This window comes from Pipistrellus hanaki (genome assembly GCF_964339955.1).
Source record: "Pipistrellus hanaki genome assembly, chromosome: X".
In the NCBI taxonomy this organism is placed as follows: domain Eukaryota; kingdom Metazoa; phylum Chordata; class Mammalia; order Chiroptera; family Vespertilionidae; genus Pipistrellus; species Pipistrellus hanaki.
In genome coordinates this window covers 92,699,748-92,720,275 of record NC_140524.1, presented here as the reverse complement: position 1 = coordinate 92,720,275, position 20,528 = coordinate 92,699,748, and the positions used below count along the sequence as shown (strand labels likewise).

At 41.1% G+C, this 20,528-nt stretch overlaps 1 protein-coding gene across 1 annotated transcript; it reads left to right on the top strand.

Annotated features, from left to right (window-relative positions):
- Window positions 1–230: 230 nt before the first annotated feature.
- On the top strand, window positions 231–605 carry LOC311614893 (sperm acrosome membrane-associated protein 4-like; the record flags this gene model as incomplete). Its single annotated transcript, XM_084869977.1, has 1 exon — window positions 231–605. One exon carries the CDS (start codon window positions 231–233, stop codon window positions 603–605), a length of 375 nt encoding a protein of 124 aa, XP_084726103.1.
- Window positions 606–20,528: the final 19,923 nt, after the last annotated feature.

Here is a 20,528-nt window from a genome sequence, read left to right as displayed (position 1 = left end):
GGTCACCCCATTCCGCTCCACAAAGACTCATCGGGCAACAGCCTGTGGCTTGTTTCTGTCCAAGGGACACTTCAGAGACCCTAGACTTGAGAGCCGTGATCACAAAGAAGCTCCTGAGAAGGACACAGAGGGTTGGGAACCAAGAACATTCCAACTGCTGACCCTGAGAGGCCAGAACCAGGGCCAAAGGTCTTCAGCAGTTCCAGGAGGCCCACTGCTGCCAGGCTACCATGGCCCTCGGCTGGCTACTCCTTCTTGTGTTGGCTCTGTCCCCTGTCACAACAGGTATCAAGGCGTGCGAGTTCTGTGATATGATCGAGTCCTCCACCTGCACCGGCATCAGCATGCCCTGTGCCGATGATGAGAGGTGCTTCACGAGCTACGGGATAATCCCCGGCCTCGGTCCCATCATCAACAAAGGCTGCAAGTTATCCACTTCATGTGGCCACCTTCAAGAGTCTGTCCTCTACAAGCGTAACACCTACAAGCTCAGCTCCAGATGCTGCAGAGGCGAACTGTGTAACCGGGTCCAAACCATCTCCGGCAGCCTGAAGTTGGGGGCCACCACCTACCTGGTGTTGGGCATGCTGTTATTGCTTTATTGACTGTGATCAGCATGGAGGGCAAGGCCTGAGCCTGGTCTCCAGGCTCCCCTGTTCCTTATACCCTATGTCCCCTTTCTTTCCCCCAATAAATGGTCAGATGCCTTCGACAATCTCTTGTGGTCCTGGTTTCATTTATTCAAGCGCAGGGCCCCATGAAACACCCTGAGGCCTGATTTAGTGGTGGGGACCATGTCGGTGGGTTTGACTGTACTGTACTTCATTGGTTCTAAGATAAGTTATCTTTTCACATTTTGATCAGGATGCTTCCTTTCATTGGTGGTACTTTAGAGTCAATCAAATATGGTAAAAATAATATTCATAAACAAGTGAAATAAGCCAAAGAAAGAAAAATAACACATGATCTCACCTATAAATGGAATATAATACACATAATAAAATGATGAACAAAATAGGTCTAGAAGCATGGAAGCATGGAATAGATTGACATATCTCAGAGGGGAGGGGCAATTTCTTTATGAAAAAAAGAAACTACCAGGCTGAAACCGGTTTGGCTCAGTGGATAGAGCATCGGTCTGAGGACTGAAGGGTCCCAGGTTCGATTCCGGTCAAGGGCATGTATCTTGGTTGCGGGCACATCCCCAGTAGGGGGTGTGCAAGAGGCAACTGGTCAGTGTTTCTCTCTCATTGATGTTTCTAGCTCTCTATCCCTCTCTCTTCCTCTCTGTGAAAAATCAATAAAATATATATAAAAAAAGAAAGTACCAGAACATAGAATAAATTTGAACCATCATAGAGTAACAAAGTAGATTTGGAGTTTTATAGATAATAGAATTGGTAGAGAAACTTTGAAAACAGAGGAAAAAAGTTTGAGATGATAGATGGGAAGAAAATGATGAGGAGCTAGTCTAGAGAAACCCTCAAGAAATAAATTAGCCCTATCTGGTTTGGCTCAGTGGATAGAGAATCCGACTGCAAACCGAAGAGCCCCAGGTTCAGTTCCGACCAAGGGCATATGCCTGGATTGAGGGCTCTATCCCCAGTTGGGCGGGCGGGGGGGGGGGGGGCAGGGGGGGCAGGAGGCAGCAGATGAATGATTCTCTCTCATCATTGATGTTTCTATCTTTCTATACTTCTCCTTTCCTCTCTGAAATCAACTTATATCCTATCTAACAAGAGTAATATGCAAATTGACCATACCTCTGCTACACCCACAAGCTACGTCCATCAGCCAATCAGGAGCGAGAATGCAAATTAACTCAACCAAGATGGCTGCAGCCATGGAGTAAGCAGGAGGTTTGGGTTTCCCTGGCAATGGAGGAAGCCAAGCTTCCTGCACACCCTGGCTGGCCCAGGCCTCTGCTCAAGGCTACAAAGTTTCAATTATAGAAGATAAATAAATTCCAGATACCAGGGCCTCTGCTTGGGTCACCAGAGGGCCTGCAAACCACCAAAGGTCCCTTGCTCAGGCCATGACATCCTTCAGCTGGCCTCCACCCATGCAGCAGGCCTCTATCTTCCTATCTAATAAAAGAGTAATATGCAAATTGACTGTCACTCCAACACACAAGATGGCTGCCCCCATGTGGACACAAGCTGGCTGCCACAAGATGGCCAGCAGGGGAGGGCAGTTGTGGGTGATCAGGCCAGCAGGGGAGATCAGTTGAGAGGGACCAGACCTATAAGGGAGGGCAATTTGGAGTGGCAGCCTGCAGGGGAGGGCAGTTAGGGGTGACCAGGCTTGCAGAGGAGGGTAGTTAGGGGTGACTGGGCTTGCAGGGAAGGGTCGTTGGGAGGACCTAGGCCAGCAGGGGAGAGAAGTTGGGGGGGACCAGACCTGCAGGGGACGGCAGTTGGGGGTGAGCAGGAGAGGGCAGTTAGGGGTAACCAGGCCTGTAGAGGAGGACAATTAGGGCAAACAGGCTGGGTGTGGAGCAGTTAGGTATCAATCAGGCTGGCAGGCAGAAGCAGTTAGGGGCAATGAGGCAGGCAGGCAGGTGAACAGTTGGGAGCCAGCAGTCCTGGATTGTGAGAGGGCACTTGGACATCCCTTGAGGTATCCAGATTGGAAAGGGTGCAGGCTGGGCTGAGGGACAACCCCCCCCCCAATGCATGAATGTCATGCACAGGGCCATTAGTATGTATGTATGTGTGTGTATGTGTATATATATATATATATATATATATATATATATATGAAAATACACACACACACACACACACACACACACACACACACACACACACATATATATATATATATATATATATATATATATATATATATATATACATACATACATAATAGAGGCCCGGTGCATGCTTTGTCACCCCAAACTGCCCTATATATTAAAAGACAGGGACTATGTAAAATCTCCTTATAACATGCTAATCTAGTTAGAGCTCATGACGGTATTTACAAGTAGAGAAATTATGGGAAGTTCTTTTCTGTGGAATGCTTTTTTTCAGGGTATAGCTAGACTAAGTTGCTTATAGAAAACAAACCTGTTTTATTTTTATTTGTTTGTTTTTTAATTATGAGACATAGCATACTAAAAAAATTACAATGTTAGCTATGTAATGATTATATCATGCAATGGAGATCTTTATGTCTGAAAGAATTTTCTTTGTGTAAATGATGTCTCACATGCATTACTTAGACAACTTATATGTAAACTAAAGGCCCAGTGCACGAATTCATGCACCAGTGGGTTCTCTCGGACTAGCCTGCGGGATGGGGCCGAAACTGGCTCTCCAACATTCCCCAAAGAGTATGTCCAGTCCGTCTGGCTCAGTCCTGATCAGCTGAACCTCAGCCTAACTTACCAATTGGAGCATTTGCCCCCTGGTGGTCAGTGCACATCATAGCAACTGGTCAACTGGACATACCCTAGAGTCCTCCCATGGTTTCTCCCCTGCTGAACAACCTCCCACATCCCTTCCCAGACCTGATCATGCACTGGTGGGGTCCTTTGGCCTGGCCTCCGCCCTCTCGCAATCTGGGACCCCTCAGGGGATGTTGGAGATCCAGTGGTCAGTGCACATCATGGTTGAGTGGTCAACTGTCTGCCCCCTGGTGGTCAGTACACATCATAGCGAGTGGTTGTGTAGCCTTACCATAACATTAGCATATTAAGCTTTGATGGTAAACTCTGTAGTTCTAAAGAGTCTGGTTTAACAATTTGACCTTGCAAATTATGTCATTAGCATAAATGATTCATTTAGCAGATAGTAGGTGGAACATATCCATTAAAGAAGCAGTTCTCAACCTTTCTAATGCCACAACCCTTTAATACAGTTCCTCATGCTGTGGTGACCCCCAACCATAAAATTACTTTTATTGCTACTTCATAATTGCAATTTTGCTACTGTTATGAATTGTAATGTAAATATCTGTGTTTTCCGATGGTCTTGGGCAACTCTGCTAGCGGTTCTCAACCTGTGGGTCAAGACTTATATTTGGTGTAATAAAAGTTTGTTGTTGGAGAAGGGAGTTACAATAAATTTTTGGAGAGTTTTAAATGAGAGGTTTTGGAATTTGGATTTCATAATAAGGGTATGATAGTGGCTGACGAAAGAGGATGATGTGTTTCAATCCAGTAAAACAGCATAGACAACAGGAAAGAAATGAGATTTTAGAAGACTTTCATCTGAAGGTCTTCTAGATGACTGTAATAATTCAGCTAAAAGTGATTAAAACACTGCGAGGCCTTGAACAGATGATTATGAAATTATAATTAAAATAAACAGTTCTTAGGGATTTATTGCTTATAAAAATATGTTTAAAATAGTTACGGACTGGTTAAAAGGTAATGCCTGGGACAGAAACAGGTAGGTTTAGAGTTAGTTTAATATAGGATGAATGTTAAAGACCAATGAATTAAAGGAACTCATGGAACACACAGGTGCACACACACTCTCTCACAGACACGTATATACACATAATCCATGCTTGGAAATTTAGAGATATACAGTCGATTTCATAGTGTAAACCAGAGCTACCAAGATAATTAGCAAGTCCTTTAAGAGTGAATAGGATATGTAGTGAATTTATGCATGATTGAAAGAAAACTACAAAATCATAGGAATGGTCCCAATAGTCCTTCTCCGATACTCCCTCCTCTGCTTACAAGTGTGACAAATTTGTATAGTCACATTTTAAATTATTGACTCATTTTGAACCATGGTATTTCTGTGCCATGGCCCCAGTATATTGGCTCCTTGTCTTGTTTTAAAGGGGAAATTTCTAGGGTGTAAGTTGAGACTCAAAACATCATTTGAAGCAAAATTCTGTATCCTGTGATAACTCCACACTCTGGCTGTAGCACCTTGTTCTTCACTCCATCCCTCTGTGGCCATTTGTGACCATTAAAAGAAAATTTGTTTATAAATGGTTCATGATTCTCACAGCTGATATATCAGAAGTGAGTCTCTCTCCCCTTGGTATAGAAGGACCAAGCAGAGGAGTGGTGCATTGTGGTCAACAGAATAGTGGTCCCTCAAAGATGTCCAGGTCCTAGCCCCTGAAAATTATGAATATGTTACATTACCTAGAAAAAAGAACTTTCCAGATGTGATTAAATTAAGGATCCTGAGATTGAGGATGTATATGATATTTTCCAGGTGAGTCGTATGTAGCCACAAGGGTCCTTAAAACGGGGGGGGGGGGGGGGGGGGCAGTAGAGTTAAAGCAGTACAAGAGATGTGATAATAGAAACACAACTTGGAGTGATGCCACTGTGAGTAAGGAACCAAGAACTAGGAAATACAGGCAGCCTCTAAAACCTGAAAAGGCATATGCCAAAGCAAATTCTTCACTGATACAGCTCCTAAGGCAATGGAAACTAAGAAGAAAATAAACAAATGGGAATGCATCAAAATAAAAAGCTTTTTCACAACAAAAGAAACCATCAACAAAACAAGAAAGCCCACTGCATGGGAGAACATATTTGCCAATGTTATCACCGATAAGGGCTTAATCTCCAACATTTACAGGGAACTGATACAACTTAACAAAAGGAAGATTAACAACCCAATCAAAAAATGGGCAACTGACCTAAGATATTTTTCAAAAAAGATGGAAGGAAGGCCAAGAGGCATGTGAAAACATGCTCAAAGTCACTAATCATCCAGGAGATACAAATCAAAATGTCAATGCAGTACCATCTCAAACCTGTCAGAATGGTTATCATCAACAAATCATCAAATGACAAGTGCTGGTGAGGATGTGGAGAAAAAGGAACCCTCGTACACTGCTGGTGGGAATGTAGACTGGTGCAACCACTGTGGAGAACAGTATGGAGTTTCCTCAAAAAACTAAAAATGGAACTCCCATTTGACCCAGTGATCCCACTTCTAGGAATATATCCCAAGAAACTAGAAACATCAATCAGAAAGGATATATGCACCCCTAGTTCATAGCTGCACAATTTACAATAGCTAAGATTTGTAAACAGTCTAAGTACCCATTAGCAGATAAGTGGATTAAAAAACTGTGGTACATCTACACAATGGAATACTATGCTGTGGTAAAAAAAAAAAAAAAAAAAAAAAAAAGTTTTTACCATTTGCAACAGCATGGATGGAACTGGAGAGCATGGTGATAAGTGAAATAAGCCAGGCAGAGAAAGATAAATATCACATGATCTCACTCATTTGTGAAATATAACTGATGAACAAAAACAGATCCAGAGACAGAAAACCATCAATCAGACCATCAAACCTGAGAAGGAAGGTAGGGAAAGTGGGGGTAAGAGAGAGAGAACCAAAGGACTTGTATGCATATAAACCTAACCAATGGACACAGCCAACAGGGGGGTGAGGTCATGAATGAAGGGGATGGGGGGGGGTTAATGGGGAGTAAGGACACTTATGTAGCACCTTAATCAATAAAGAAATTTTAAAAATAAATAAAACCTGCAAAAGGCAATGCTCCCTTAGAGCATCCAGGAAGAATGAGCTCTGCTGATACCTTGTATTTCACTCAGTTAGAATGATTTTACATTTCTGATGGCCAGATAATAAATTTGTGCTGTTTTAAGTCAATGATTTCGTGATCATTTGTTACAGCAGTGATAGGAACCTAATACAGGCTTCTAATCATGTTTGCATCACCTATATCATCTTGGTTAGGGGGACAGCATTTGGCTTACTTACAAAAAGAGAGAAAACATTTCTATAGACAAACTGTTCTTATGTGTAGAAAGTTATCTCTGACCAAGTGTACATTTTACATTCCAAATTTTAAAACCTGAATATAATATGAGCCTTGTGACTCCCCCCACCCCAGAGGGTAGAAAAACAGCATTATTCTACAAGAAAGTTCCCAATTCACAGGCTAACCCAAACTTACCTTTTAGCATCTCAGTTCCCTAGGTCTGTGGTCTGCAAACTGCGGCTCACGAGCCACACACGGCTCTTTGGCCCCTTGAGTGTGGCTCTTCCACAAAATATCACAGTCTGGGCAAGTCTATATTGAAGAAGTGGCATTAGAAGAAGCTTAAGTTTAAAAAATTTGGCTCTCCAAAGACATTTCAATGGTTGTACTGTTGATATTTGGCTCTGTTGACTAATGAGTTTGCCGACCACTGCCCTAGGTGATTATCACAAATGGAAACTTTTGAAGATATCCTCTGGGATAAATCAGAAGCATTAAGATTAAAAAGGCCCAAGAAAATGCCAGTAACATGGCAACTGAAGTTTTACTGATGACTTTAGGGAGAATGCCTCCATTTGATTTGAGGAAGAGGGACAGATCATCTTGTTCAAGGAAAATCGCTTCTCAACTGGGGGCAATCTGTCCCCCGGGGATACTTAGTAATGTCTGGAGACAATTTTGGTTGTCACAACTCTGATAATGATATTGGCATCTTGTGGATAGAGGCTAGGCATACTGCTGAACATCCTATAATACACAGGAAATTCCCCTCTCCTACCAAAAAAAGAATGATCCAGCCCTAACCAGTTTGGCTAAGTGGATAGAGCATAGGCCTGTCAACTCAAGGGTCCCAGGCTCTATTCCAGTCAAGGACATATACCTTGGTTGCAGGCACACCCCCAGTATAGGTGTGCAGGAGGCAGCTGATTGATGTTCCTCTCTCATCAATGTTTCTCACTCTCTATCCCTCTTCCTTCCTCTCTGTAAAAACCAATAAAATGTATTTAAAAAAAAAAAAAAAAAAAGAATGATCAAGCCCAAAATACTGATACTGCTGAGTTGAGAAAACCTGGCATAGAGTGAGTAAGCCTGTGTGACCATACTTATTTTTTAGAAAAAGAAATGGAAACTAAAAGAAATATTCAAATTTATGTCATCTGAGTCCTAATTTGATACTTGTTTGGTATCCCCTCTCTATCATTAGAGAAAATTAATATACTCTCATATATACTGAGTGTCTGTAAAAGTAGACGAATTTTCAAGTGTAGAATAAATCTCAGCGTAGCCCTTCAAAAAGTTTAATGGAAATTTGTAACTCTTAGATAGAGCAAGTTTCTAAGTAATTCAAGTTAAGTCAGCTGTATCATTGGTTTAGACAAACAAATAGCTTTTTGTTCAAATATAAGCCTAACTTCAGAAAGGTATAAGAAGCCTAACTTCAGAAAGAAACCACTTAATCACTTGTGGAATTTATTCTGCAGGAGAAATTTGACTTCTCCTGCAGAATAAATGGATTTTGAACTTTTACTCCTATGTGGACCATTTATTTTAATCTTGGATTAATAATGTTAATGTTATTCAGATCATTATATTTAAGGGGAAAGCAGAATCATTGTGATATATTATAGGCACTGCTATGAAACTAATATTGGGCATTAGAAAATTTTGCAAGTTAATGATAGCATATAAGCTCATATAAATTATAAGGAGAAAATAGACTATTTACTTACCTAACTAGTCAGAATAAAAGAATATCCTTCCATCCCTTCATTTAGAAAATAGTGATTTATCATCTACTGTATGTCAGGGCCTATCCTAATTGTTCAGAAATAAAAATGTGCATCATGGGACCATCCTAAAGAAGTGCTCAGTTAAGTGTAAAAAGCAAAGGGGATAAATGAAAATTAAATTTGATAAACCCATACAGTGGTATTGCAAGGAAGTTCCTATAGAATGCAGACTCATATAAGCTTAATTATGCATGAGTTTTTTTAGCAAGTGCTCCATGGATCAACACCTGTGGAGGATGGGGAAGAAGAGAACTTTGACACAGAGAAAGGCTGGTCTGCCATCTCAACAATGACCTCAGCTAACCCCAAGGGGAGCTCTGAAGATGAGATGGTCCTTCACAATTGTCCTAAGTTGGGGAAAGAGGTCGGGTCTTTATTACCCCATTACCAACAAGCCATAGGATGCAGTCTGCCCCCTGAGAAGGGGGCTAGAGTTTGAGTGAGGAAATATCCAAGGAGAGCTCACAGCATACACAGGTGGTATACGCAGCACCCACAAAGAGTACAATGAGGCTTAATTGAAGGGGGTAAACTAACTATGATGTGGGTACAAAGTAAAGTTTGGGTATAATGCTGTTGAAGAGGTATTTGCACTAAAACTTGGACTGTGATAAGTATTATTCCAAGTAACAAAGCTAAGGAATTACTTTCCAGGCAGAGGGAACAGCCTATGCGACCATTACAATCAAATGGACAATTGAAAAGGCTGCATGGGGCTTCTAGGCTGTCAGGGGGGTTAGTGAGGGACGACAAAATGACTGAGCAGCAAGCTTCTAGGCTGGCAGGAGGCAGTGAGGAGCGACCAAACGACTGAACATCAGGCTGCATGGGGCAACCAGGCCAGTGGGGTGGGGGTGGGGGGGGCAGTTGGGGTCAACAAGGCCAGTGGGGGGGGGGCGAGCAGTGAGGAGCAATCAGGCCAGCAGGCAGAGGTGCTTAGGGGTGATCAGGCTGGCAGGGGGCAGTTAGGGGCAATCAGGCAGGCAGGCATGTGAGTAGTTAGGAGCCAGTGGTCCAGGATTGTGAGAGGGTTGTCCGACTGCCAGGATTGGGCCTAAACCAGCAGTTGGATATCCCCTGAGGGGTCCCGAATTGGAGAGGGTGCAGGCAGGGCTGAGGGGCCCTCGCCCCCACCTTTGTGCATGAATTTCCTGCACCGGGCATCCAGTACTAGTATAAAGTAATGAAGTCAAAAGCACAAAGAATAATATAAGTGTTAAAGTTTATTCAATGTGGAGCTTAAGATAATTGTTAGAGAGGGAGAAGGTGGGGTTAAAGAATGAGATGGGAAGTGATTTTAAAAGGGCCTGTAAACTAGAACAAGAAATAGGGAATTTTTCCTATTAAGAAATCTAGATCTAACAATGACTTTAAAGGGAAGAAGTAATGGGCTTTAAAAAGAAGGAAAAAAACAAAAACAAAACAGAAGAACAAAAAAGAAGAAGATAATCCTGCAAGCATTGAGGATGGGTGATTGGAATAGAAGGAAAACTAGGGCAGAACAATGCATTTGCAGTAACTTGAACATTAAATTGTGATAATGAGTCAAAATAGTTTTCACGGACAAAAAAGAATCTGATATAAAGTAAATGATGAAGCATAGGTTTCAGGAAAATTTCAAGAGCCAATTTAGCCCTCCTACCTACACTTGCTACAACACTGCCCAGGAAGCAGAGGCCTTTTCTAATTTTAGCACCAACATGAAATAATAAATTTTAGCGCTGAGGAATTCAGATAGAAGTTTTGAATATACAAATGCCTCCCAATATAGACCAAAAAGGTGCATTTGAGTGACAAACATGTGAACATGAAGGGCAACCCACAATAATCAGTCATCTAACCCTATTAAATGGCAACTAATGGTGTGGATGAAATTTTTCTCCCTCAACACCAGGTAAACAAGCTAACAAAACCCCATGGCACAGGATAGGGGAATATTATGTACTGGAGCTTAATACTTGCGAAGCAGAAAAATATTTGTTATTAAGTATATTATATAATGAACTAGTTTGTGATGTTAATCCAAGAAAAAAAATAGTCTTTAAAAAACACAAGAGATAAAATATCTGCTAGAACAGCCTGACAAGAAGAATTTGGTGACAGAGAGATATTGATTCATTTGATAAATATTTGAACTTTATGTTGGCAGGCCTAAGAGGCAGACCTTAAAAAGAGGATTCCTCAACAAATGATTTTAGTCAGAGCTCCCAGAAAAGACTAGTTAGGGGAATGGTGGGAACCAGAAAGAGAAAGGGGAGAATTAAAGCAATCTCCAAGTTTCAGCCTGAAGTATAAGTTGCACCTCCAGTATTCTCACAGAGTCTTTGGCTACACCTCACCCAAAGTGGCTATGTAAACTCCCAGCCGCTCCAGCTCTGTGTGCCTCAGCAACGTTCCAGTAGCCAAAGGATTTAGACACCACTCAGGAGTTAGAAACAAAGGACAGATTAGCTGGGGTACAGGCACACAGAAATGGTAGAAGAGATGCTAGGGGATCTGAGCATCTATGGTAAAGTCACAATGGGCTGGTGCTATGACTAAATGGGTGAGTAATGGAGAAAGTGTGCCTACAATAATAGAACTTGTATTCTAGGTTGGGAAGTGAAGACTATAATGAAAGAAACAAAAATATAAACAGGATAACTGTGGCTTACATAGATATGATAAAGTGAATTAACATGTAATAGAGAGAATGGGGACAGGGTATCTTTTTTATACTATGGGGTCAGAAACTTGTTCAGATACATGAAGCTTGCATCTTAATGAAATAATAACAGAATTAGCTAACATGGAAATACATAATAATAAAAGTATAATATGCTAATTAGACCAGATGTCCTTCCAGACAATGCCAGGGCTGCAAAGGAAGCCTGGGTCCTGGGTGTAAAAGGAATGCCGGTGCTGGCAGCCAGGGGAAGGAAGACCTACTCTTGCATGAATTTTGTGCATCGAGCCTCTAGTATTGTAATAAAAGCATAAACACAGTAGAATAAAATCTATATTAAAGCATACAAGAAAAAAATCAGGTACACAAAACATAGACTCCAAGTCAACATAGAAAGCTATCTCAGATAATGACTTAAAACATGAGTGTTTATGGCCTCATGTGTTGAAATAGGAAATAAATAAAGCCTGAAATGTAAGAAGAATGGGATTCACATCAAAACTCCCACTTATAGGTACAGTTCCCTAAGGGGCACACCTTCAGTGGGTAAACTAGTAAACAATGGGGGGAATGCATGTCTGTCTTCATCAGGACTTTGCACAAAACAGGAAGGACAAACAAAACCCCAAATGCTTAACCACTCATCTGTATTCCAATGGATCTGGGTCTAAATTCACACTATCTGTACAGCTCCCAAAAAATCCAAGATGGAAAAGTAGATTATATGATCCTCAGATGATAGTGTCTTGGGTTCCTAGCAGAAGCAAATACAAATTTTCACTGAAACAATGCACTATAAATAAAGGCACCAAAATTCCAAGAAACATGAGCTCACAATAAATAGGAAATCACTAATTACTTGGGTAAGACAGGTAAACTATGAAGAACCAAGAATCAACAAAGTACAAAACCAGACCCACAAAAATGGGAAATTTTATCAGTTATAGAATATACATTTGCTTAATGAATTTTATTTTTATTGAATTTTCATTAGGGTGACATTAGCTAATAAAATTATATAGTTCTCAGGTGTACAATTCTATAAAACATCATCTGTACACTGAATGGCCAGCTTATTATGATCTCTGAATATAATAATATGTATATTAGAGGCCCGGTGCATGAATTTGTGCATGGGTGAGGTATGGCCAGCCTGGCCAGAGGGAGGGAGTCATGGGCAGTTGGTTGGCCTGCCTGCTGGTTGAACTCCTGTTCGAGGGGACAATTTGCATATTAGTCTTTTATTATATAGGATATGCATTGAGTGGCCAGGTCATTATGCATTCAAATATCATAATAATCTGGCCACTCAGTGTATATTGTATTGTGTGTTCACCATCTTAAGTCAAGCCTCTTTCCAGCACCATTTATCCCCACTTTAACTCCTTCTATCTGCTCCCACCTCACTTTCCCTCTGCTAACCACCATATTATTGTCTGTGTCAATTAGTGGTGTGTATTTTTTCTTAATTAATCCCTTCACTTTTTTCACCCAGCCTGCAATTCCTCTACTTAATGTATTTATAGGACTCAATTAACAAAAGAAGAAGAAATATAAAAATCATCAACGTTCCTGATGCTGTCCAATTTGAAAACATAGGCTTAGTTATTTCCCAAACAAATTTTGAATGACTAGGCAAAAACATTATTGATGCACTTGCAAACCAGATATAGTTTGTTGATTTTAGAAACCACTATAATGATCCACTGTATCATGGGGCATAAAGTCTGGAAACTGCATTTCTCAGACTTCACTGCCAGCAGTTCCATCTAGATCCTGCCAAAGAAAGGCACCTGCTAGAGATATGGATGGCATAAGACAAGAAGAACATTATTTTTCTCTGGCAACTGCATCTGGGGAAAAGGCATCAGTAAATGCTAGATTTCCTGAAATCCACCCTCCTGATTTCTTAAAAATATACTTTTATTGATTTCAGAGATGGAGAGGGAGAGAAAGGGATAGAAACATCAATGATGAGAGAGAATCATTGATAGGTTGCCTCCTGCATGCCTTCCCCTGGGGAGCGAGCCCATAGCCTGGACATGTGCCCTGACTGGAAATCAAACCTCGACCTTCTGATTCATAGGTTGACCCTCAACCACTGGGCCACCCTCCTGATTTTTGTCCCCCTATTTTTGTGTGAGCCTCTAAGTCTCAATATTAAACCTCTTCCTATTGGAAATACCTATAGTAGTTGCTGTTTTCCTGAACAAATTTGGCCAGTGGTCTAAGAGACATAATTAAGGACAGAAGTAAGAATGAGTAACATTACCCACAAGGAACTTTTAAACAGAGTCCTGACAGTAATGATTTATAGTCAGGGCTGAATGTTAAAAATTGGATTAAATATTGAGGTTCAGAAACTTGAGACCAGCAATGCAACAGCTGTGCAAACTCTGCTGAACCTCTTCACTGATGCCAAGACAAAATAGGCACAAATAGACAGATTCTGCAATATAATTAGGGGAATTTTTCAACTTATAAAAAATGGATCATCATAAATATTCTAAAACCCTGAACAAGATGTCAGACTCCATCAAATTAATGTGATCACAAACAAGATGATAAATTGGGCAAATGTCAAGTTTAAGAGCCTAAGTCACTGCCAAAAGTAGGCTTATATCTATAATGAAAGACTCTGGTGGCCATGTTAACTGATGACTCCCTAGTGATTATTTCAAGTATTTAATTGTGACCTTTCAGATTTCAGGAAATGTGCACTATTTTTTAGATGCTGCAAATGTTGCTGAACATGGACCCTGAGAGCTAAGGGAATATGCTCAAATTTTCCTTAACAGGAAAAAAATGAACTCTATAATATTCAGGCTTCGGGATTATAGAGTTTTTGCGCACACACACACTAAACAAACAAACAAACAAACAAACAAACAAAACAGTAAAACTTTTTAACCTTTTAGAGTCTTCAAGTACAAAGGATGTAGAAATCACTTTTAAACCATCATAATTGAGAGTTTCCATCCCACATCATACCAAGTATATTAGAATGTACTCGTATCTCACAGTTAATATAACATTACATTTAAAGGATTTTTACCATTTCGGTTTTGAAATTATCTCTGCATCATTTGTTTAATGTATAATTGGGCATGACATCTCAGCACTTATGCTGCATACTTGAGAATTCTAGCAAAATGAGAGTTTTTCTTTTCATACTTTAGAGATGATTCTTTATTTCATATATCAGACAATTTCATAAACCCTTCAGACACTCTGTGTGGTATGAGACATGAATCCCTCCCAATAAACAATTTTCAGCTTCAGCTGAGAGTATGAATTCATATGGTCAGCTAACTGTTGACAAATTTTCTTCTTCCCAATTAAAGCTACTAAAAAGGGATGAAGAGAAAGACCTCAATTTATCTGCCCATCCCTCTTTGCATTTAGAAGTCTACCTTGACTCTGGTCTTAAGCAATCAGTCTCTCCACTTCCATATCCCACAGGCCAAAAGTGCTCTCCCTAGAACCTGGCTACTACCTGATACCCAGAAATCTCGTGGCCACTTTCTTTCAGGTTTTACGGTTACCCACTCCAGTTTGGCTGTTAAGGAGTTGGAGTGAACATCATCAAAAAGGGTCTGGAGTTCAGACCACTGTCACTATTCAGATGTAAGTGCCTTGTTAGGCCTTCTGGCTGACACTTCTGGCCTTTTCTACTATACCACTACCTTCCTTAGAGAGCAGGTGTTTTGAAAATTGCCTTCCAGGGTAGGACAAATTGGTTTCCTCCACTAGTAATCATGACTTTTATAGTACAAATGCATTGATAGATATCAGTTTCAATGAGAAATGCTATTCTTCTCCATCTATTTACTCATCTTTCTAGCACAATAGCAGTTGATAAGATGTCTGGCCCTTTAGAATAGGGGGCTTTTTATCAAAAAGCTATGTTGGGTCTGACACTATGTTAGGGGCTTCATAAATATTCTAGTCTAATCATCATAATACAATTATATCAAGTATATGCATTCACTGTTCTATTTTAAAACCAAACAACAAAGTTATCAGCTTGCAAGTAGCTATTTTCCAATCTTTGGTTGTAAGAATGTAAATCTTGCCCTGGCTGGTTTGGCTCAGTGCCTTGGGACTGAAGGGTCCCAGGTTCAATTCCAGTCAAAGGTGTGTACCTTGGTTGTGTGCACATCCCCAGTGGGAGGTGTGCAGGAGGCAGCTGATCAATATTTCTCTCTCATCGATGTTTCTGGCTCTCTATCCCTCTCTCTTCCTCTCTGAAAAAAATCAACAAAATATTTTTTAAAAGAATGTAAATCTTCTGATGTCAAAGACCATTGGGGTCCCACTACCTCTCCCACTGCCTCTGTTTACAAAGTATTTTTACCCCTTTTTGTTGACTTTATTGGGGTGACACTGGCTAACAGAATTATACAGGTTTTAGGTGCACAACTCCACAACACATCATCTGTACACTGGATTGTGTGTTCACCACCCCAAGTCAAGTCTCTGTCCATCACCATTTACTGCTCCTTATACCCTCCTCCACCTCTCCCCCACCAACCTGCCCCCAGCAGTCACCACACTGTTGTCTGTATCCATGGGTTGTTCTTTGTCTTTTCGCTCAATTCCTCCACCTCGCCAATTCACATGTATTCTCTTTTTACAACGAAGCCAATTCCATCATTGTAAAGGGGCTGAGAGTAGTAATTGAGGTAGTAATTTTTAATTAACCTTTTTAGATATTCTGTCATAAAAGACACTCCATAGATACCACAGAACTGTCCCTTAAAAGCCTTTAGGCTGATAAAATATATTCTACAACGATTTCCTTCCTGAGCATAGTTCAGTTAGATACAGAGGAAATTGAAATAGAGTTTGAGCTAAAGAAAAGCATTTTGCTCTTCAGCAAGTTAAGGTGTTATAATGACTTCATGAAGTATTCCGAAGATAGCATTGTCATACTGTAGATGCTATATAGGAAACAAAGAAATAGACTTGATAATGTCTATTTTATTTAAAATCCAAAATTCTTTGATTTTGATTTTTAGCCATTTTAAAGTCTTTATTGTTGAGAGCATTACAGAGGTCCTCTTTTTCCCTCTCTATTGTCCCCCTCAACGCGGTTCCCACCCCACGCCAGGCCTTCAATACCTCAATTGTCTGTGCCCATAGGCAATGTATATATGCATATAAGATTTTTGGTTAATCTCTTCCCATCAATCCCGCCCTCCTTCCCTCTGAGATCCAGCAGTCTGTTCCATGTTTCCCTGTCTCTGGTTCTATTTTATTTATCATTTTATTTTATTCATGAGATTCCTTGTTTATTTTTACTTTTAGATTCAATTGTTGATAGATATGCATTTGTTGTTATTTTATTGTTCATTTTCTCCTCCTCCTCCTCCTCCCCCTCTCCTCCTCCCCCTCCTCCTCGTCCTTCTCCTCTTCCTCCCCTTCCTCCTCCTCCTCCCCCCCTCCTCCTCCTCCTTGTCCCACTCCTCCTCCTCCTCCCTGTCCTCCTCCTCCTCCTCCTTCTCCCCCCCCCCCCACACCTGAACATCTTGCTTTCTCTCTTCTCTTTCTGGCACTCCCTGTAATGTGAATGTTGGTACACTTGAAGTTGTTCCAAAGGCTCCTTACATTATTTTCAGATTTTTTTCTTTTTGCTCTTCTGATTGGGTGTTTTATGCTTCGTCATATTTCAAATTGTTGATTTGATTTTTGGACTCCTCTACTATACTGTTGAATCCCTGTAAATCACTCTTTCTTTCAATTACTAGAGGCCTGATGCACAAAATTCATGCAAGGGGCTCGGCCCTCATAGACGTGGCAGCTGCCTCAGCCCTCGCAGCCCTGGCTTTGTCAGGAAGGTCATTTGGCTGTCTGGTCTAATTAGCATATTATACTTTTATTATTATAGATTGTATGCTTAATTTCTGACTGGTCCTTTTTATGTGTTTGATGTTCTTACTAAGGTTCTTGAAATTCTCACTAAGATCCTTGAAAGTCTAAGTTCCTTGAAGCTCTCATTAAGATCCTTAAACAGCATTATAACCATTGTTTTGAACTCTATATCCAGGAATTTACTTCCTCCCATTTCATTTAGTTCTTTTTCTAGAGATTTCTTTTGTTCATTCACTTGTGACATGTTTCTTTGTCTCTGCATTTTGGCTACTTTCCTGTGTTTGTTTCTGTTATTAGGCAGAGCTGCTATGTCTCCTGGAATTGGTAAAGTGGCCTTATGTAATAGGTGTCCTGTAGAACCCAGTGGCCCAGCCTCCCCAGTCACCTGAGCTGGGCACTCTACGTACCCCCCTGTGTGGGCTATGTGTAGTTTTATTGTAGTTGAGCCTTGATTGAGGAATAGGCGAATTGGCTGTGAGGACTAGCTGCAACTATAGTGGAGAGCCACTGTGCAGAAAACACCCCTATGAAGCAGGACTTGCTTCAGTGTGGCCTTGGTGCTCACAGAGTCTGCCCCTTATGTCTGTCACTTGTGGATATGTAGAATTGAGTCTTCTGTGCTCTGAAGTTGTCCACTGGGTCCACTGGCTCTAGTATCTCCAGGGAGGTACAAGTCATCCACTGCCTGGGGCCACTAGGCAGGAGCTAGAGAAATCTGTAGATGTCTCCCCTTTGTATGTGGTTTGAAAGTGAAGTGCCCAGATGAGGCTTAGCTGTGAAGTAAGGCAGGTTTGTGCTAGTGCAGGGCCTTGGGCCTTTTATTGATAGGTTTGAAGTATGCTGACACCATCTTCAGCTTGTTTGAGAGATTTTAGCAAAGTCTGAAGCCTGAGCCAGGACAGGCCAATCATATAGAAAAGCTGCTGCAAACAGGTTGAAGGGGGCTGCAAATTGGATGGAATGGGGTCTCAGGGAATCACCAGGGTAGAGCAAACAGTGTAAGCCAGGTTGATGGAGACTCAGATATGGCTTCCAGTCATCCCTGCAACAGGGGAGGTCCCAGCACAGGAATAATGACCCCTGGGGCACCCCTGTCTGAGAGAAAGCCACCCCTGAGTTCCTGCCCCAATGCCAGACAATCCAGTTCCTCTCCATATATGTCTGGGTCCCCTAACTCCTGTGGTGCTAGAGCTCATAGTGGTTGAGTCCTAATAAGTTTGTGTGCTTGCCCTTTAAGAGGGACACCTGGGTCTCTGGCAGCCTCAATCCTCACTGGTTTTTACAGCCTGAAATTACAGGGACTTCTCTTCCCAGCTCTGGAACTCTGGAATGTGGAGGAGGGGAAGGGCTGGTGTGGAACTGTGACCCCTTGTCCTTCATGGGAGGCCTCTTCATCCATGATATCTCTCCAGATTAAAACAAACAAACAAAAAACGCCACACATGGGTGTCTGACCAGCCCCTTCCATGCTTCCACCCTTCTTACCAGTCCCGACGTACTTTCTTATTTACTTCTTTAGTTATAGGACTTCTATTCAGCCACATTTCAGGTCCTTCTAAATGATGATTGTTCTGTATTTTAGTTGTGATTTTGATGTGGCTGTGGGAAGAGGCAAATATTGGTGTTTACCTACTCTGCCATATTGGTTCTCCAATAAAATCTATTTTAAAGTTATTATTAGTGGATGAAAGCAATACACGTTATTTTGGAAGGCAACTATTAAGAAAGCATGCTCCTCCAAAAGTGAAGAAATAGCCAAAGAGCCCAGTTTTGTTAGCCAGAGGGGGCAGCAACTTAACTGTTATATATTTACTAGAGGCCTAGTGCACAAAATTCATGTTCATGCACGGCAGGGGCGGGGGGGCGGGGGGGGAGTTGTGTTCCCTCAACCAGGCCTGCACACTCTCCAATCTTTGCCACCTGCTGCCAACGCCCATCATGCTCTGTGCATGCCCCTGGTGGTCAGCACACTTCACAGCCACTGGTTGTTTATTCAGTTGTTCCACCATTCGGACTCTTTGCACATTAGGGTTTTATATATATATATAGATGTGTTTTCCAGTGTTTGGGGATATATGCTTAGAAATGTCTGAAATTATAAATACCAATGTATCTGGGTGATAGGTTGGTTTTCTTCCTTATTTTTCTCTATTTTCTTTTCTTTAAAAAAAATAAGTGTTATTCATGTACTCAGAGAACAAACCTATTTCTGGTTTGAGAGAGAGAGAACTGAAATGAAAGGATGATATTTATGACACTGGTTTTTATGGCACATTTGAAAAATGCTGCCATCTTAGTTTTATATTCACAACATCTTAAATCTTTATTTTTTTAGAACCCTGTTTATTTGAGCCACCCTTCCTACTATTTTCTTTTTATAGCTGCAAAAAAATCGTTTTATTACTTTTTGAATTATGAGTTTTAAAATTTAAATCGTATTACTATTTTGATTCATAATATGAACACTTTACGTATTTGTGTGCCATTCTTACACAGGGGCCATGTTAATCTTCTCTGTATTTTTCCTATTTTAGTATATGTGCTATTGAAGGGAGCACCCCCACTATTTTTCTTGCCATCATTTTCCCATTAGCAGTATAGATGTAACTAAACATATTCCACCTTATTTGATGGTGATTTAAAACTGAAATGTGAGGTTTTTTTGTTATATTGAGTATATGCCAATGTTTTACAAAATATTTCTTATAAAGACTACTAGAGGCCCAGTGCACAAAATTTATGCACTTTTTTGAGGGGGAGAGGGGACTCCCTGTCTGGCCTACACCCTCTCACAGTCTGGGAGCCCTCGGAGGATGTCCGACTAATGGCTTAGGCCCACTCTCCACAGGGATTGGGCCTAAACCAGCAGTCAAACATCCCTCTAGCAGTCTGGGGCTTTCATTCCTGGACCCCTCACTCCTTACTACCCACCTGCAGCTCCCGCCACCACCAATGCACTTGCCAGCCATGAGTCCAGCTTCTGGCTGAGTGGTACTTCCCCTGTGGGAGCATGCTGACCACCAGGGGACAGCTCCTGACCCTGGGGGTCAGTGCATGTCATAGTGACCGGTCGTTCTGCTGTTTGGTTGATTTGCATGTTAGCCTTTTATTATATAGGATAGCTTACAAAACAATGGGCAAAACTAGAGTGATCTATCACAATCATATTGTTAGTTAAGTTGCAAAAATGCATATAATTTCAGCATTCAAATTAATTCAGGTGTATTCTGTGAGTATTCTTCTCTGGGACCTTATTACCAGACATTGGTTCTATTTCTACTTTTGTACTGGACTGCTCATCTTATCCATTTTTTCCTCAAAGACAATAGCAATATCACAGGTGTTAATGAGCCTTTCACCAGCAATCTGATTTCTCTTATATTCTGTACCATCTTTTTTTGAATGGTGCTTTACATGTATCTTCTTGCTTAAGTTATTTTTGCTGCAACACTAAAGAACATCTTAAAAAATCCCAAAAT